We start from the raw sequence: 18808 nt of genomic DNA, 5'->3' as shown, positions 1-18808 counted from the left end.
GAGCCATTTGGAACGCAGCCTGTATTTACTGACACCTCTGCCCTTTTCTCTAGTTCACCTCATGTATCATCGCTATGACGCCCACCTCTCTGACAAACTGACAAACTCCACTCAACTTCTATTGGTTGGGGAGTCTGGAAGCTGTGGGTCTAGTTCTAGTCCTCCACACTAAGCTACTGCAGCCGGTAACACACATTCATCATTTCAAATGGAACAAACTGTCTGCAGGAAATATATTCCACACAGATTTATTACCGCAGTGAGGTCCCATGTCTTCAAAGGCTTTCATCAAATGTCTCTCGCTTTAGAAAAACTGGTCAGTGAATATAAAGCGCCATCAAATCAGAGAAGTGCTGATCTTAATCCTCAATCCATTTAGTAGTCATATACAATTGCTGATAAACAATTATATGCACAAAAGCAGAACACCAAACAGATCATTTGTACCAAGTAATTTAAAACGGAGCGAGCCAAGGCACACTACTGGCTACAGCCGAAGTGTCCAATCAGGATCTAGCCAGTGGGAATGAAATGTAATTTCTCCTCAAATGTCAATAGGACATTACAGCACTACCGTGAAGAGTGTGTATTATTCACCATTTGTGCAGAAGGGGTCTTGTGTGCTCAGATGTGTGAATCTGTTCGGTGTGTGTATGTGTGCATTGTGAAAGTGGTACTATGTGTGTGTGTATTTAGAGCATATTCTCTCTCCATACCCTCAAAGGAGTCCAGTGTGTGTGTGTGTGTGTGTGTGTGTGTGTGTGTGTGTGTGTGTGTGTGTGTGTGTGTGTGTGTGTGTGTGTGTGTGTGTGTGTGTATGTGTATGTGTATGTGTATGTGTGTGTGTGTGTGTGTGTGTGTATGTGTGTGTGTGTGTGTGTATGTGTGTGTGTGTGTGTGTGTGTCCTCTCACCATGCGTTCAAAGGGGTCCTGTGTGTGTGTGTGTGTATGTGTGTGTGTGTGTGTGTATTTAGAGCATATTCTCTCTCCATACCCTCAAAGGAGTCCAGTGTGTGTGTGTGTGTGTCTATGTGTATGTGTATGTGTGTGTGTGTGTGTGTATGTGTGTGTGTGTGTGTGTATGTGTGTGTGTGTGTGTGTGTGTGTATGTGTGTGTGTGTGTGTGTGTGTCCTCTCACCATGCGTTCAAAGGGGTCCTGTGTGTGTGTGTGTGTGTGTGTATGTGTGTGTGTGTGTGTGTGTATGTGTGTGTGTGTGTGTGTGTATGTGTGTGTGTGTGTGTGTGTCCTCTCACCATGCGTTCAAAGGGGTCCTGTGTGTTAGCAGCTCTGTCCAGCAGCTCGCTGTACTCCAGCTCCTCACACAGTCTCTGCAGGGTGTTGAGGGGCTCGTTCAGCTGAACAGGCATAGCCACCTGAATAATCAGAAGAACACATTTACACAGCAATCACAAAGCTAGATTCGGTCACCTTCATAAGAAAACAAATGTAGTAATGATGTAATAATGTCACGTAAACCAAATAGAATAATGTAAGTAAAATAATAAGACATTTAGTAATGTTTAGAGCTCTACGTAGGCAGAGACCAATCACAAACACAACAACACACCAACACGGCAGAGACCAATCACAAACTCACAAACACAACAAAACACCAACACGGCAGAGACCAATCACAAACACAACAACACACCAACACGGTAGAGACAAACCACAAACACAACAACACACCAACACAGCAGAGACCAATCACAAACACAACAACACACCAACACGGCAGAGACCAATCACAAACACAACAACACACCAACACGGCAGAGACCAATCACAAACACAACAACACACCAACACGGCAGAGACCAATCACAAACACAACAACACACCAACACAGCAGAGACCAATCACAAACACAACAACACACCAACACAGCAGAGACAAACCACAAACACAACAACACACCAACACGGCAGAGACAAACCACAAACACAACAACACACCAACACGGCAGAGACAAACCACAAACACAACAACACACCAACACGGTAGAGAGAAATAAACCAACACACTAGACAGAAATAAACCAACACGGTAGAGAGAAATAAACCAACACAGTAGAGAGAAATAAACCAACACAGTAGAGAGAGATAAACCAACACAGTAGAGAGAAATAAACCAACACAGTAGAGAGAAATAAACCAACACAGGAGACAGAAATAAACCAACACAGTAGAGAGAAATAAACCAACATAGGAGACAGAAATAAACCAACACAGTAGACAGAAATAAACCAACACAGTAGAGAGAAATAAACCAACACAGTAGAGAGAAATAAACCAACACAGTTGACAGAAATAAACAAACACAGGAGACAGAAATAAACCAACACAGGAGACAGAAATAAACCAACACAGTAGAGAGAAATAAACCAACACAGGAGACAGAAATAAAGCTATAAGTCCATGGACACCTTGGAGAGGTCTTTCCCTATGTTGTTCTTAAGGATGTTCCACAGACTGATGTTACTGGTGTTAGGGCTGGCCGACGGGAGGCACGACCTGCGTCTTCTCAGAAGGGCCCCGTTCTCTTCACAGCCTGGAGGGTGGAGGGTTATGTTCAGGATATTAGTGGTCATAACTACTGTATGTCAATACGTAACCAGGAAAACAAGTCCCAAATTGCACCCTATTGTACTAGTGTTGAACAGAGCTATGAGCCCCGGTCAACAGGAGTGCATTATACTGGGAATAGGGCGCCACTTGAAACACACATGGTAAAGTGTCCCCTTACCCGAGTTAGGTCTCTCCGTCTCGTTGCTGAAGTTGTCCATGGAGATGTTGTCGCTGACGTTGTCACTGATGTATGAGTCATCATCAGAGGCCTGCAGGATAAAGAATAAATCCCAGATTATCATTAGTGGTCAAATATAACTTTTTTTTACAGCTCCCACCTGAGAGATGCAAGAACCAGGAAACAGGAAGCTGTCAGGTCCCTTTCAACATCCTGTCACAACATATGGGAACATCCTAAATGGTGCCCTAAATAGGGAATAGGAGGCCATTTGGGATGCAGTCAGTGGGTTTGAGAACGGAGGGGGAGGCAGACGGTCGGTCCCAGAGAAGACACTGACTAATGTACACCTCAGCTCCTCTCCTCTCTGCAGTAAGGGTATGTTATTTATAGATGGGGGTAATTAACTTTCACACAGGAACAGAAAACATACTGAACATGTCCTGTAGCTCAGAGCTCTGACTGGAGGTGCCTCATTAAGTCTGAAGCCAGAAGTTTGTCCAGACAAAATATCTTCCAGTTCTCTGTCTGTTACTCCTCTCTCCACCTCCTCCCTCCTCTCTTTCTCCTCCTCCCTCCTCATTCCCCTCCTTCCTCTCTCTCTCCTCCTCCCTCCTCATCACCCTCCTCTCTTTCCTCCTCTTTCTCTCCCCCCTCCCACCTCATCCTCCCTCCTCCTCCCGCTCCCTCCTCATTCTCCCTCCTCTATCCTCCCTCCTCATCCTTCTCCCTCTCCTCCTCATCCTCTCTCCTCATCCTCCTCCCACACCATAGCCTCCCCTTGCTCCTCTTCCTCCCCCTCCCTCCCCGATCCTCCCTCCCTCCCTGTCCTCCTATCCCTCCACCCCTCCCTCCTCCTCCCGCTCCCTCCTCCTCTCCTCCTCCAGTATTGACTGGTTTCAACAGCAAAGAGAGAGAGCTGACCTCCGAGGTCAGACACTGACCTCGTTTTCTGAGGAGCTGGCAGACAGTAGAACCTCCTGAGCATCGAAGAACTCTGACAGAGACTCTGTGATGGACGCTCTGCTCTCATTGGACGCCTGGTGAACTAGGGGGTGGGATCCATCGGTGGAGTCTTGCTTCTAATAAGAGGAGAACATAATGTCAGTTAGGTTTAGGCTTAAATTAATTCAGTTAGGTTTAGGCTTAAATTAATTCAGTTAGGTTTAGGCTCAGATTAATTCAGCTAGGTTTAGGCTTAGATTAATTTTAACTCATTCTCCTGTTGTTAGAACTTTCAAAAGGAAGAAACATTACTGTCTGAAACAATAAACCATGATTAAACATGTACATTTCCAAAGAATAGCGTGACTGTGTGAATTGAACACACATACAGGTTGTGTCTCAAATGTACATTATTCCTGTTATAGGGCAGTACTGTTGACCAGGGCCCAGAGGGGGACCCAGACAGTACTGTTGACCAGGGCCCAGAGGGCGACCCAGACAGTACTGTTGACCAGGGCCCAGAGGGCGACCCAGACAGTACTGTTGACCAGGGCCCAGAGGGCGACCCAGACAGTACTGTTGACCAGGGCCCAGAGGGGGACCCAGACAGTACTGTTGACCAGGGCCCAGAGGGGGACCCAGACAGTACTGTTGACCAGGGCCCAGAGGGCGACCCAGACAGTACTGTTGACCAGGGCCCAGAGGGGGACCCAGACAGTACTGTTGACCAGGGCCCAGAGGGGGACCCAGACAGTACTGTTGACCAGGGCCCAGAGGGGGACCCAGACAGTACTGTTGACCAGGGCCCAGAGGGGGACCCAGACAGTACTGTTGACCAGGGCCCAGAGGGCGACCCAGACAGTACTGTTGACCAGGGCCCAGAGGGGGACCCAGATAGTACTGTTGACCAGGGCCCAGAGGGGGACCCAGACAGTACTGTTGACCAGGGCCCAGAGGGGGACCCAGACAGTACTGTTGACCAGGGCCCAGAGGGGGACCCAGACAGTACTGTTGACCAGGGCCCAGAGGGCGACCCAGACAGTACTGTTGACCAGGGCCCAGAGGGGGACCCAGACAGTACTGTTGACCAGGGCCCAGACAGTACTGTTGACCAGGGCCCAGAGGGGGACCCAGACAGTACTGTTGACCAGGGCCCAGAGGGCGACCCAGACAGTACTGTTGACCAGGGCCCAGAGGGAGACCAAGACAGTACTGTTGACCAGGGCCCAGAGGGGGACCCAGACAGTACTGTTGACCAGGGCCCAGAGGGCGACCCAGACAGTACTGTTGACCAGGGCCCAGAGGGGGACCCAGATAGTACTGTTGACCAGGGCCCAGAGGGGGACCCAGACAGTACTGTTGACCAGGGCCCAGAGGGGGACCCAGACAGTACTGTTGACCAGGGCCCAGAGGGGGACCCAGACAGTACTGTTGACCAGGGCCCAGAGGGCGACCCAGACAGTACTGTTGACCAGGGCCCAGAGGGGGACCCAGACAGTACTGTTGACCAGGGCCCAGAGGGCGACCCAGACAGTACTGTTGACCAGGGCCCAGAGGGAGACCAAGACAGTACTGTTGACCAGGGCCCAGAGGGGGACCCAGACAGTACTGTTGACCAGGGCCCAGAGGGGGACCCAGACAGTACTGTTGACCAGGGCCCAGAGGGCGACCCAGACAGTACTGTTGACCAGGCCCCAGAGGGGGACCCAGACAGTACTGTTGACCATGACCCAGAGGGAGACCCAGACAGTACTGTTGACCAGGGCCCAGAGGGCGACCCAGACAGTACTGTTGACCAGGGCCCAGAGGGGGACCCAGACAGTACTGTTGACCAGGGCCCAGAGGGGGACCCAGACAGTACTGTTGACCAGGGCCCAGAGGGCGACCCAGACAGTACTGTTGACCAGGGCCCAGAGGGAGACCAAGACAGTACTGTTGACCAGGGCCCAGAGGGGGACCCAGACAGTACTGTTGACCAGGGCCCAGAGGGGGACCCAGACAGTACTGTTGACCAGGGCCCAGAGGGCGACCCAGACAGTACTGTTGACCAGGCCCCAGAGGGGGACCCAGACAGTACTGTTGACCATGACCCAGAGGGAGACCCAGACAGTACTGTTGACCAGGGCCCAGAGGGCGACCCAGACAGTACTGTTGACCAGGGCCCAGAGGGAGACCAAGACAGTACTGTTGACCAGGGCCCAGAGGGGGACCCAGACAGTACTGTTGACCAGGGCCCAGAGGGGGACCCAGACAGTACTGTTGACCAGGGCCCAGAGGGCGACCCAGACAGTACTGTTGACCAGGCCCCAGAGGGGGACCCAGACAGTACTGTTGAGCATGACCCAGAGGGAGACCCAGACAGTACTGTTGACCAGGGCCCAGAGGGGGACCCAGACAGTACTGTTGACCAGGACCCAGAGGGGGACCCAGACAGTACTGTTGACCAGGACCCAGAGAGTGCATTAGGCCTACTTGTTGATTCCCTCGTGCCTCTGTGGACCAATTAATGATGAGGAAACAGGGAAGCCTTCCTCTGAGGAAACTCCTCTGACAATAACAGAATCACTAACTGTGTGTGTGTGTGTGTGTTTGTTTTGTATGTGTGCATGTGCGTGTGTGTGTGTGTGGGAATGTGTGTGTGTGTGGGCATGTGAGTGTGTGTGAGTACTAGAAGCATCCAGGGATGTGATCAACAGGATCAGGCTGTACCCTATCATCAGATCTGATTAAATAAACACAACAGTGAGCTCTGGAGGGTACCAATGGACTCTGATTCTCTGTTCGTGTGTGTGTGTGTGTGTGTGAGCTCTTAAGGATAACAACTGACTCTGAACAGAAGGAGAGGTGTTTACAACTAACAATCCCTTCAGTCTAATCAGTTGTTGTCTCAACACCCAGCTTGATAAGTAGGAGTTGGAGCTGTCAACACTAAGCATCCATATTGTAACAGTTAGGAGTAGAAAACACTGCTGAACCTGTTACTCTGTAACAACTAAGGAGATGTTGTGCTGATAACCACTCATCATTACAGAGGGGCTGAACAAGCAGTGAGTGGGACAACACCTGTTGTATTGGGACTAAGGCCAGCAGATGATAATGTGTCAGAACAAGCAGTGAGTGGGACAACACCTGTTGTATTGGGACTAAGGCCAGCAGATGATAATGTGTCAGAACAAGCAGTGAGTGGGACAACACCTGTTGTATTGGGACTAAGGCCAGCAGATGATAATGTGTCAGAACAAGCATTGAGTGGGACAACACCTGTTGTATTGGGACTAAGGCCAGCAGATGATAATGTGTCAGAACAAGCAGTGAGTGGGACAACACCTGTTGTATTGGGACTAAGGCCAGCAGATGATAATGTGTCAGAACAAGCAGTGAGTGGGACAACACCTGTTGTATTGGGACTAAGGCCAGCAGATGATAATGTGTCAGAACAAGCAGTGAGTGGGACAACACCCGTTGTATTGGGACTAAGGCCAGCAGATGATAATGTGTCAGAACAAGCAGTGAGTGGGACAACACCCGTTGTATTGGGACTAAGGCCAGCAGATTATAATGTGTCAGAACAAGCAGTGAGTGGGACAACACCTGTTGTATTGGGACTAAGGCCAGCAGATGATAATGTGTCAGAACAAGCAGTGAGTGGGACAACACCTGTTGTATTGGGACTAAGGCCAGCAGATGATAATGTGTCAGAACAAGCAGTGAGTGGGACAACACCTGTTGTATTGGGACTAAGGCCAGCAGATGATAATGTGTCAGAACAAGCAGTGAGTGGGACAACACCTGTTGTATTGGGACTAAGGCCAGCAGATGATAATGTGTCAGAACAAGCAGTGAGTGGGACAACACCTGTTGTATTGGGACTAAGGCCAGCAGATGATAATGTGTCAGAACAAGCAGTGAGTGGGACAACACCTGTTGTATTGGGACTAAGGCCAGCAGATGATAATGTGTCAGAACAAGCAGTGAGTGGGACAACACCTGTTGTATTGGGACTAAGGCCAGCAGATGATAATGTGTCAGAACAAGCAGTGAGTGGGACAACACCTGTTGTATTGGGACTAAGGCCAGCAGATGATAATGTGTCAGAACAAGCAGTGAGTGGGACAACACCTGTTGTATTGGGACTAAGGCCAGCAGATGATAATGTGTCAGAACAAGCAGTGAGTGGGACAACACCCGTTGTATTGGGACTAAGGCCAGCAGATGATAATGTGTCAGAACAAGCAGTGAGTGGGACAACACCTGTTGTATTGGGACTAAGGCCAGCAGATGATAATGTGTCAGAACAAGCAGTGAGTGGGACAACACCTGTTGTATTGGGACTAAGGCCAGCAGATGATAATGTGTCAGAACAAGCAGTGAGTGGGACAACACCTGTTGTATTGGGACTAAGGCCAGCAGATGATAATGTGTCAGAACAAGCAGTGAGTGGGACAACACCTGTTGTATTGGGACTAAGGCCAGCAGATGATAATGTGTCAGAACAAGCAGTGAGTGGGACAACACCTGTTGTATTGGGACTAAGGCCAGCAGATGATAATGTGTCAGAACAAGCAGTGAGTGGGACAACACCTGTTGTATTGGGACTAAGGCCAGCAGATGATAATGTGTCAGATGTTTTTATAATCATATAGCCTGTTCTCATTGGATAATAATGATGATGATCACGGTTGGAAAAGTCTGTTAAAGTCCCAGGTTTTCCCAGAAATCACCGTTTAGATTCCTAGAATTGGGAGGGAACATGCATAAAATCCAGAATCCTCTGGAATCCAGAATCCTCTGGTACCCAGAATCCTCTAGAATCCAGAATCCTCTAGAATCCAGAATCCTCTGGAATCCAGAATCCTCTGACACGTTAGCGGAATTTTGTAAACCTGATGATGCTGATGTGGGAGGGAGGGAGGGTGTGTCATCATGCACGTCATCATGCACGTCCCACACCCACCTGTAGGGGACCAGAGAGGTTTATGAGCCCAGTGGAGGGTTCTGGGATGCAGCTGGACTCAGTGTGAATGTTGCTCAGCCGCTCTCTCAGTTCAGAGTTCTGGGCTATAGCCTGGATGGAACAACAAACAACCAGTGTTCTGTTTCAGCACACAGCCACACACACACACACACACACAATGCTGGGACATATTCATTAGTGCACACCGTAGCAAAACCTTTTGCAGCAGAAAAATGAAAAACAAATGTTTCTTATTGGACACATCCTCCGTGTTGCAGTCTGTTATCTTCTGTTTGGTGCAAAGTGAATATGACCCTGGGACACCAAAACACCACTTATCTCTACTGATTGGTATGATTCAGACTTTTTTATTTTCCTAATCAAACATTTTCTATCAAACATTTTCCGCAATACTGTTTCTACCAATTCAAAAATATAAATATATGTGATTCTGCACAAACAGCCAACCACTTATAGATTGTGTCAATGGGTTCATCATGTACTGAAAACAGGTGCTGTATGAACACACAGCTGTGGGGAAGATGTGATGAGGTGCCTAGAAATGTCTCCCCAATAAGCTCTGAGAAGACCCAAACAAGATGAGACCTGCCTCATCAGTAGTAGGAGTGGTTAAGAACAGAGGTGTCTTTCAAGTGTGACTTAGAGAGGCAAGACATCGAACAAAATACAATGTCACTTCCTTCCAGACACTGATATGCCATTAGGGCTGGAGGTAATGGATGAAGCCCGTCATGAATAAATTAAATAACCGTCATAACCGTTATAAAAAATATGGTACGAACAGCTGACTGAAGACGGGATGACCAGGCACTATTGTGGTTGAGTCAGTTTCTGCGATAACTTGATGTAACTTTTTGTTGCGACTTGCTGAAACAAGCAAGGTGTTTAAGCAAAGTCTTCGGTTGCCGAGACATCACCTCCCTCCCTGCAGCAACAGCACACATAGAAATAGAATGAATAGAATGGGCTTGGAACCTCTAACCCTCTAAGCCCCGCCCCCCTTGTTTACTGTTGCAACCTCGGACAACATTTTCCCGGCAAGACCAATTCCCCATTCAACCACTGGTGAAATCCCCTCACAACGATCTCAAACTGTGTTTCTAATACACAATGAAATGAAACATAGACTAACCTTTGCTAATCAGGAAACTCTTGAGTTTGTTGTGGTGGACTGTTTCTACGATTGCTTCACGGAAACGCGGTACGATTATATTTGTAGTGTAGCTAGCCACTGAATGTAGGGAAGTCAAATGTTCAGGCTGCTGCACAGTCACTATGGAAACTAGTCTAGAGCGCAAGGTTGACTTGTGTTTAGTAACATTTTAAAACTCTCTCCATGGTTAAAGATAGTGAGAAATATATGTAATTGTTCTAAAAATCTGTGAGTGTGTTTCATACAGTATACTATGGCTATGACTGGTTGTCATCTAACGTCAGGTAGATGTAGGACACCAAAGTTCCTAGAGGTTTGTCTGTTAGAAGACGCTGCAATGTTGCCGCTGCTATTGTCCCAGTTCCATTCATTTCAATTCAATATCAATGTGAGGGATTCATTTGCACAAGCTATTTGATTACAGTAGAACAAGCTAATCAATTTTTGTCTTGAGTGACAGCTTGGTAAATATTGTGAGCAGTTTATAAGGCACTAATCTAGCAAAATTACAAGTCATCTGAATACAAGTGTGACACGTGTGTGTCGGGAGTAACTTTTATGTATTGATCTTCAAAATATCATGACTTATTTCAGCAAACTGATTATCCAAGAAAGAAGAGGAATAGACGGCCAGTCAATAACACAATAGAAAAATCTATATACCGTGTGTGCCAATGTAGTAAGATTAGGGAGGTAAGGCAATAAATAGGCCAAAGTGGCGAAATAATTACAATTTAGCAATTAACATTGGAGTGATAGATGTGCAAATGATGATGTGCAAGTAGAGATACTGGGGTGCAAAAGAGCAAAACAAATAAAAATAACAATATGGGGATGAGGTAGTTGGGTGGGCTATTTACAGATGGGCTGTATACAGGTGCAGTGATCGGTAAGCTGCTCTGACAGCTGATGCTTATAGTTAGTGAGGGAGATATAAGTCTCCAGATGTAGCTTTTGTCTAGTTTGAGAAACAGACACCTCACAAGTCCTCAACTGGCAGCTTCATTAAATAGTACCCACAAAACACCAGTCTCAACGTCAACAGTGAAGAGGCGACTCCGGGATGCTGGCCTTCTAGGCAGTGTTCCTCTGTCCATTGTCTGTGTTCTTTTGCCCATCTTAATCTTTTCTTTTTATTGGCCAGTCTGAGATATGGCTTCTTCTTTGCAATTCTGCCTAGAAGGCCAGCATCCCGGAGTCGCCTATTCACTGTTGACATTGAGACTGGTGTTTTGCGGATACTATTTAAATGAAGCTGCCAGTTGAGGACTTGTGAGGCATCTGTTTTTCAAACTAGACACTCTAATGTACTTGTCCTCTTGCTCAGTTGTGCACCAGGGCCTCCCACTCCTCTTTCTATTCTGGTTAGGGCCAGTTTGCGCTGTTCTGTCAAGGAAGTGGTACACGGCGTTGTACGAGATCTTCAGTTTCTTGGCAATTTCTCGCATGGAAAAGCCTTCACCCACAAACGCCTTCATCCAGCTGTAAACGGTAGAAAAATCTGCAGTTTCCAGCTACAATAGTCATTTACAATATTAAGAATGTCTACACTGTATTTCTGATCTATTATATTTTATTTTAATGGACAAAAAAATTGCTTTTCTTTAAAAAATAAGGACATTTCTAAGTGGACCCAAAATTCTGAACGTTAGTATACATCTAGAGAAAACAAGTTGTATTAAGTGGCTAGCTAGCTAGCTAGCGTCAGAGTAAGTTTGTTTAGGCCTAGTTTTCAGAGTCATTTTTAGTAAGCAGAGAGCGTGGGCAGGAAGTGCTGACAGGAAGGCCCTAATCTCACACACACCCATGAAGAAGTTTCACTTAAACTCACAAACGGAGCACAGAGGAGTATGAACATTGAGAGAAATAATGGACATGGAATATCCCCAGGTCAGACTCCTTCTAAAAGGAGGAGAGGTTACCACAGTGATAGGGGGCTCGGATCATTATGAGATAATGCTCATATCATTTGGTATTGGAACCCACACCCTCTTCGGGGGTTAGGGGCAACTTGCGTCACGGCTCGCAGGAGCCTGTGCTTTAAGAAAGGGTAAGGAAAAATGTGTGGTTAGTGGTTGACTGAAAAAAGCCCCTTTAAGACTGAAAAATCACCTTTAAGGGTTAAGAGCGGGATTGCAGATGCAAGATCTTGTAGAGGGACAAAAAAACACTATTGTAAAATATACTGTGTCAGTAAAATGTATATAGTATGTATAAGCTGGAAGTAGAAGCCTAAATGTTGTTGTACATTAGTTTACTCCAATTAGGGGAAGGGTGGTAGGGTTAGGGGACTGGTACTGTATGTATTTATTTAAAAACATGCAGTACCAGTCTAAAGTTTGGACACTCATTCCAGGGTTGTTCTTTATTTTTACTATTTTCCACATTGTAGAATAATAGTGAAGACATTACAACTATGAAATGGAATCATGTAGTAACCAAAATAGTGTTAAACAAATCAAAATCTATTTTATATTTCAGATTCTTCAAACTAGCCACTCTTGAATGAATAGGTGTGTCCAAACTTTTGAGTGGTACAATATATATTTTGCAGAGGCGTCAGAAAAGCCACAAGGCTTTTTTTTAGCCGATGAGTAGTGACCAGAGGGGCGTTGCTATGGCCACAGATGCAAGTGTTAACCATAAATACAGTGGGGCAAAAAAGTATTTAGTCAGCCACCAATTGTGCAAGTTCTCCCACTTAAAAAGATGAGAGAGGCCTGTAATTTTCATCATAGGTACACTTCAACTATGACAGACAAAATGAGAAAAAAAATCCTGAAAATCACATTGTAGGATTTTTTATGAATTTATTTGCAAATTATGGTGGAAAATAAGTATTTGGTCACCTACAAACAAGCAAGATTTCTGGCTCTCACAGACCTGTAACTTCTTCTTTAAGAGGCTCCTCTGTCCTCCACTCGTTACCTGTATTAATGGCACCTGTTTGAACTTGTTATCAATATAAAAGACACCTGTCCACAACCTCAAACAGTCCCACTCCAAACTCCACTATGGCCAAGACCAAAGAGCTGTCAAAGGACACCAGAAACAACATTGTAGACCTGCACCAGGCTGGGAAGACTGAATCTGCAATAGGTAAGCAGCTTGGTTTGAAGAAATCAACTGTGGGGGCAATTATTAGGAAATGGAAGACATACAAGACCACTGATAATCTCCCTCGATCTGGGGCTCCACGCAAGATCTCACCCCGTGGGGTCAAAATGATCACAAGAACGGTGAGCAAAAATCCCAGAACCACATGGGGGGACCTAGTGAATGACCTGCAGAGAGCTGGGACCAAAGTAACAAAGCCTACCATCAGTAACACACTACGCCGCCAGGGACTCAAATCCTGCAGTGCCAGACGTGTCCCCCTGATTAAGCCAGTACATGTCCAGGCCCGTCTGAAGTTTGCTAGAGAGCATTTGGATGATCCAGAAGAAGATTGGGAGAATGTCATATGGTCAGATGAAACCAAAATAGAATTTTCTGGTAAAAACTCAACTCGTTGTGTTTGGAGGACAAAGAATGCTGAGTTGCATCCAAAGAACACCATACCTACTGTGATGCATGGGGGTGGAAACATCATGCTTTGGGGATGTTTTTCTGCAAAGGGACTAGGAAGACTGATCCGTGTAAAGGAAAGAATGAATGGGGCCATGTATCTTGAGATTTTGAGTGAAAACCTCCTTCCATCAGCAAGGGCATTGAAGATGAAACGTGGCTGGGTCTTTCAGCATGACAATGATCCCAAACACACCGCCCGGGCAACGAAGGAGTGGCTTCGTAAGAAGCATTTCAAGGTCCTGGAGTGGCCTAGCCAGTCTCCAGATCTCAACCCCATAGAAAATCTTTGGAGGGAGTTGAAAGTTGCCCAGCAACAGCCCCAAAACATCACTGCTCTAGAGGAGATCTGCATGGAGGAATGGGCCAAAATACCAGCAACAGTGTGAGAAAAAAGTATTTAGTCAGCCACCAATTGTGCAAGTTCTCCCACTTAAAAAGATGAGAGAGGCCTGTAATTTTCATAATAGGTACACTTCAACTATGACAGACAAAATGAGCAAAAAAAATCCAGAAAATCACATTGTAGGAATTTTTATGAATTTTGCAAATTATTCTCCCACTTAAAAAAAAAACTATTAAGTGGGAGAACTTGCACAATTGGTGGCTGACGAAATACTTTTTTGCCCCACTGTATATGGTTGACTAGATGAGAACTTGCATAAGGCTGATATCTATATTTTAGAACATCGGATGTTGATTATTTTGGATGCTGCCATCACGAAAAACGGAACAAACCACTTTTCAGTTAGTTAACTTAAAAGGATACTTCTGGATGTTGGTAATGAAGCCGTTTATCTACTTCCCCAGAGTCAGATAAACTCTTGGATCCCTTTTTAATGTCTCTGTGTGCAGTTTAAAGGAAGTTGCTACGGTACAAAACCAAAGATATTGATCCGTTTCAAGCAATCAATCTTATGTCATGGTGAAGACTGTAAACTTTTATACTAACATCACTAATCTGAGGTAAAAAGGATGTGTAATTCCACTCAATCTTATGTCATCGTGATGACTGTAAACTTTTATACTAACATCACTAATCTGAGGTAAAAAGGATGTGTAATTCCACTCAATCTTATGTCATCGTGATGACTGTAAACTTTTATACTAACATCACTAATCTGAGGTAAAAAGGATGTGTAATTCCACTCAATGTTATGGGGTGAAAATGCCAGCTTGTGTAAGGTAGTAAAACATACTGTCCCCATTAGGGAAATATACAATCATTTTACATTGCAAAATGATTCAACATGTCAATTTCAGATGATAATATATGTTGCCCACTCACAAACTATTGCAACATTGACATCTATTTCTCACTCATTTAACCATTTAGAGTTTAAAACTACTCTGAAACACAGTTGAAGCTCTAGACTAGAGACTCCATCGAGTCTGTGTAGCAGCCTGAATGTGTGGTGGGCCTTCTAATATTTTCTAATGCCAGTTGAGTTGAATCCTGCTTTTACTTCCTACTCGTACGTCCTGCGTTGGTCCTATGGGTTCACTCGCAATGGCTGCCAGTCCACCCATTATGCCATCGCTGACTTGACTGGGGAACTCGTTCTATTCATTCTATATCTATAGTAGCACATGCAGGCAGGAGTGGAGGAGAGGAGAACATGCCCCAAACAAGCACAGCTGCAGTCTTATGGACACGTTTGTAGTGCAGAGCATTGTGCAAAGGGAAAAATATATCATCTTGCAGTTTGTTGTAATGTTAACTTTTTAAGAATGTTTTGAAGCAGGTTCTCTCATTGAGGTCAGAAGACCTCTTTCACAAGGGAAACAACAGCAAAAGAAAACCCCATCACAGTCACACAACTCTAGTGTTTTCTTACTTCCTGGTAGTCCTCTGAGTCCCAGTATAAATAACTAGTGTTTTCTTACTTCCTGGTAGTCCTCTGAGTCCCAGTATAAATAACTCTAGTGTTTTCTTACTTCCTGGTAGTCCTCTGAGTCTCAGTATAAATAACTTTAGTGTTTTCTTACTTCCTGGTAGTCCTCTGAGTCCCAGTATAAATAACTCTAGTGTTTTCTTACTTCCTGGTAGTCCTCTGAGTCTCAGTATAAATAACTAGTGTTTTCTTACTACCTGGTAGTTCTCTGAGTCTCAGTATAAATAACTCTAGTGTTTTCTTACTTCCTGGTAGTTCTCTGAGTCTCAGTATAAATTACTTTAGTGTTTTCTTACTTCCTGGTAGTCCTCTGAGTCCCAGTATAAATAACTCTAGTGTTTTCTTACTTCCTGGTAGTTCTCTGAGTCTCAGTATAAATAACTTTAGTGTTTTCTTACTTCCTGGTAGTCCTCTGAGTCCCAGTATAAATAACTCTAGTGTTTTCTTACTTCCTGGTAGTCCTCTGAGTCTCAGTATAAATAACTCTAGTGTTTTCTTACTTCCTGGTAGTCCTCTGAGTCTCAGTATAAATAACTCTAGTGTTTTCTTACTTCCTGGTAGTCCTCTGAGTCTCAGTATAAATAACTCTAGTGTTTTCTTACTTCCTGGTAGTCCTCTGAGTCTCAGTATAAATAACTCTAGTGTTTTCTTACTACCTGGTAGTCCTCTGAGTCTCAGTATAAATAACTCTAGTGTTTTCTTACTTCCCGGTAGTCCTCTGAGTCTCAGTATAAATAACTCAGAGGTTGAAACATATGAAACACAATCATGTTAAAACCCACAATATAAACTCTAGCTGGGGAAGGAAGGAGGTAAGGAAGGAAGGAAGGACAGAGGGAGGGAAGGATGGAAAGAGGGAGGGAAGGATAGAGGGAACGCTGTAAAAGAGGGAGGGAAGGATGGAAAGAGGGAGGGAAGGATGGAGGGAACGCTGTAAAAGAGGGAGGGAAGGCTGGAAAGAGAGAAAGAAGGAGGGAGGGAAGGCTGTAAAAGAGGGAGGATGGAAAGAGTGAGGGAAGGACAGAGGGAAGGCTGTGAAAGAGGGAGGGAATGCTGTAAAAGAGGGAGGGAAAGGGGAGGAATGCTGTAAAAGAGGGAGGATGGAAAGAGGGAGGGAAGGACGGAGGGAAGGCTGTAAAAGAGGGAGGATGGAAAGAGGGAGGGAAGGACGGACAGAGGGAAGGCTGTAAAAGAGGGTGGGAATGCTGTAAAAGAGGGTGGGAATGCTGTAAAAGAGGGTGGGAATGCTGTAAAAGAGGGAGGGAATGCTGTAAAAGAGGGAGGGAAGGACGGAGGGAAGGCTATAAAAGAGGGAGGATGGAAAGAGGGAGGGAAGGACGGAGGGAAGGCTGTAAAAGAGGGAGGGAAGGCTGTAAAAGAGGGAGGGAAGGCTGTAAAAGAGGGAGGATGGAAAGAGGGAGGGACGGACAGAGGGAAGGCTGTAAAAGAGGGAGGGAAGGACGGAGGGAAGGCTGTAAAAGAGGGAGGAAATGCTGTAAAAGAGGGAGGGAAGGACGGAGGGAAGGCTGTAAAAGAGGGAGGATGGAAAGAGGGAGGGAAGGATGGAGGGAAGGCTGTAAAAGAGGGAGGATGGAAAGAGGGAGGGAAGGACAGAGGGAAGGCTGTAAAAGAGGGTGGGAATGCTGTAAAAGAGGGTGGGAATGCTGTAAAGAGGGAGGGAATGCTGTAAAAGAGGGAGGGAATGCTGTAAAAGAGAGAGAGAATGCTGTAAAAGAGGGAGGGAATGTTGTAAAAGAGGGAGGGAATGCTGTAAAAGAGGGAGGGAATGCTGTACAAGAGGGTGGGAATGTTGTAAAAGAGGGTGGGAATGTTGTAAAAGAGGGAGGGAAGGCTATAAAAGAGGGAGGGAAAGAGGGGGGGAAGGAGGGAGGCCCTGACTACAGGACTGAATGTGAGACTGTGTGTGTTCAGGTGGGTACACAGCCAGTGATCCCCAGTAACAGGCTTGTCAGCAGACACCGGTGTGGGAGGACAGGCTACCAGGGTACAATGGCAAGTCAAAATGAGAGACATGTCAATTCTCCCTGACTGAAGACCTACAGTGCAGTGACAGAGTGAGAGGTGTGGGAGGGGATCTTACCGAGGACAGAGCGTTCTTCAGACCCATAATCCCTGGAGAGGTAGGGGGGCATGTGTCTTGGTGGTCCAGCACCTGTTTTAACTTCTCCTTCTCAGAGGTGAGAGCGCTCAGGGCTGACTTCATGGTGGCATACACTGAGAGAATGAGAGAGCGCGAGAGAGAGAGAGAGAGAGAGAGAGCAAGAGAGAGAGAGAGAGAGAGAGAGAGCGAGAGAGCGAGAGAGAGAGAGAGAGAGAGAGAGAGAGAGAGAGAGTGAGTGAGTGGGTGGGGGCAGAGAGAGAGAGCGAAAGAGAGAGAGAGAGAGAGAGAGAGAGAGAGAGTGAGTGAGTGGGTGGGGGCAGAGAGAGAGAGCGAAAGAGAGAGAGAGAGAGAGAGTGGGTGGGGGCAGAGAGAGAGAGCGAAAGAGCGAAAGAGACAGAGAGAGAGAGAGAGAGAGCGAAAGAGACAGAGAGAGAGAGAGCGAAAGAGACAGAGAGAGAGAGAGAGCGAGAGCGAGAGAGAGAGACAGAGAGAGAGATAATGACTTCTTTAACAACAATTAGCTAGGTTTCAATAATTCAGCATAAGGCCTCAGAGGATGTCTCCTCCATTAATAACTGAGCACCTACAATGTAGAAGTCTGGGGTTCCTGCTCAGCTGAGGGAGCATCTGATTTAGATCTTTTACCCCCTGAGTCTCAATCAGAGGTTATCACTGCCCTCCTGTCATTCACATCAACACTCTCTATCAGTTGTGTTATGGCACAGACACACATAGAGTTTCTATTACCATGCCAGAAGCCTGCAGCCCTATTGCACACTATGATGAGACCACTGACGGCCTGCTGTAATAACTGCTAATGGAATGCTTCAGAGTCAATCAGCACTTCTCTGCCTCATCTCTGCTCAATGGGCTAATTTCATATTAGCATTTTTAGACAATGTTTCTATGTTAATATGTAATTCAGGGAGATGAGTCGACAGCGTCCATTTCCTATTTTAACCCAATTTAAATTGTCAACCTGACGATCTCTGAAGAATTACTTACACGACATGGCCAAAAGTATGTTGACACCTGCTCGTCGAAACACCTCATGTTTCTGGGAAGGCTTCCACTAGATGTTGGAACATTGCTGCTGGGACATGCTTCCATTCAGCCACAAGCGTATGTGGGTGTCCACATACTTTATATAATGTTATTACACAAATGCGAGTGGCGGCATACTAGATCAAAAACAAAGTGTCTCCTATTAAGATCTATTGGGTGTCTGTGACAGAGGACTTGTACATTCTCATGTCTGTTATGTCTCTGTGTTGTTGGGTTCAGGACCCCAGGAAGACTAGCTGTCATCATGTCTGTTATGTCTCTGTTGTTGGGTTCAGGAAGACTAGCTGTCATCATGTCTGTTATGTCTCTGTGTTGTTGGGTTCAGGATCACAGCAAGA

The 18808-nt window shown here is 46.0% G+C and overlaps 1 protein-coding gene across 1 annotated transcript in view; it reads right to left on the bottom strand.

Moving 5' to 3' along the window:
- Positions 1-18808, bottom strand: part of osbpl3b (oxysterol binding protein-like 3b) — a 126272-nt gene that overhangs the window by 27079 nt on the left and 80385 nt on the right. The window contains exons 11-16 of the mRNA XM_031811935.1: positions 17385-17518; positions 8648-8758; positions 3693-3830; positions 2749-2839; positions 2429-2553; positions 1257-1376 (exon numbers count right to left, since the gene is read on the bottom strand). Coding sequence (XP_031667795.1) covers positions 1257-1376; positions 2429-2553; positions 2749-2839; positions 3693-3830; positions 8648-8758; positions 17385-17518 — 719 coding nt within the window. The remainder of the gene's footprint in view (positions 1-1256; positions 1377-2428; positions 2554-2748; positions 2840-3692; positions 3831-8647; positions 8759-17384; positions 17519-18808) is intronic.

The sequence above is a fragment of the Oncorhynchus kisutch genome, unplaced genomic scaffold, assembly GCF_002021735.2.
Source record: "Oncorhynchus kisutch isolate 150728-3 unplaced genomic scaffold, Okis_V2 Okis02a-Okis13b_hom, whole genome shotgun sequence".
Lineage (NCBI taxonomy): Eukaryota > Metazoa > Chordata > Actinopteri > Salmoniformes > Salmonidae > Oncorhynchus > Oncorhynchus kisutch.
Note: the sequence above shows the minus strand (reverse complement) of the source record. Positions and strands in the feature narration are given on the sequence as shown.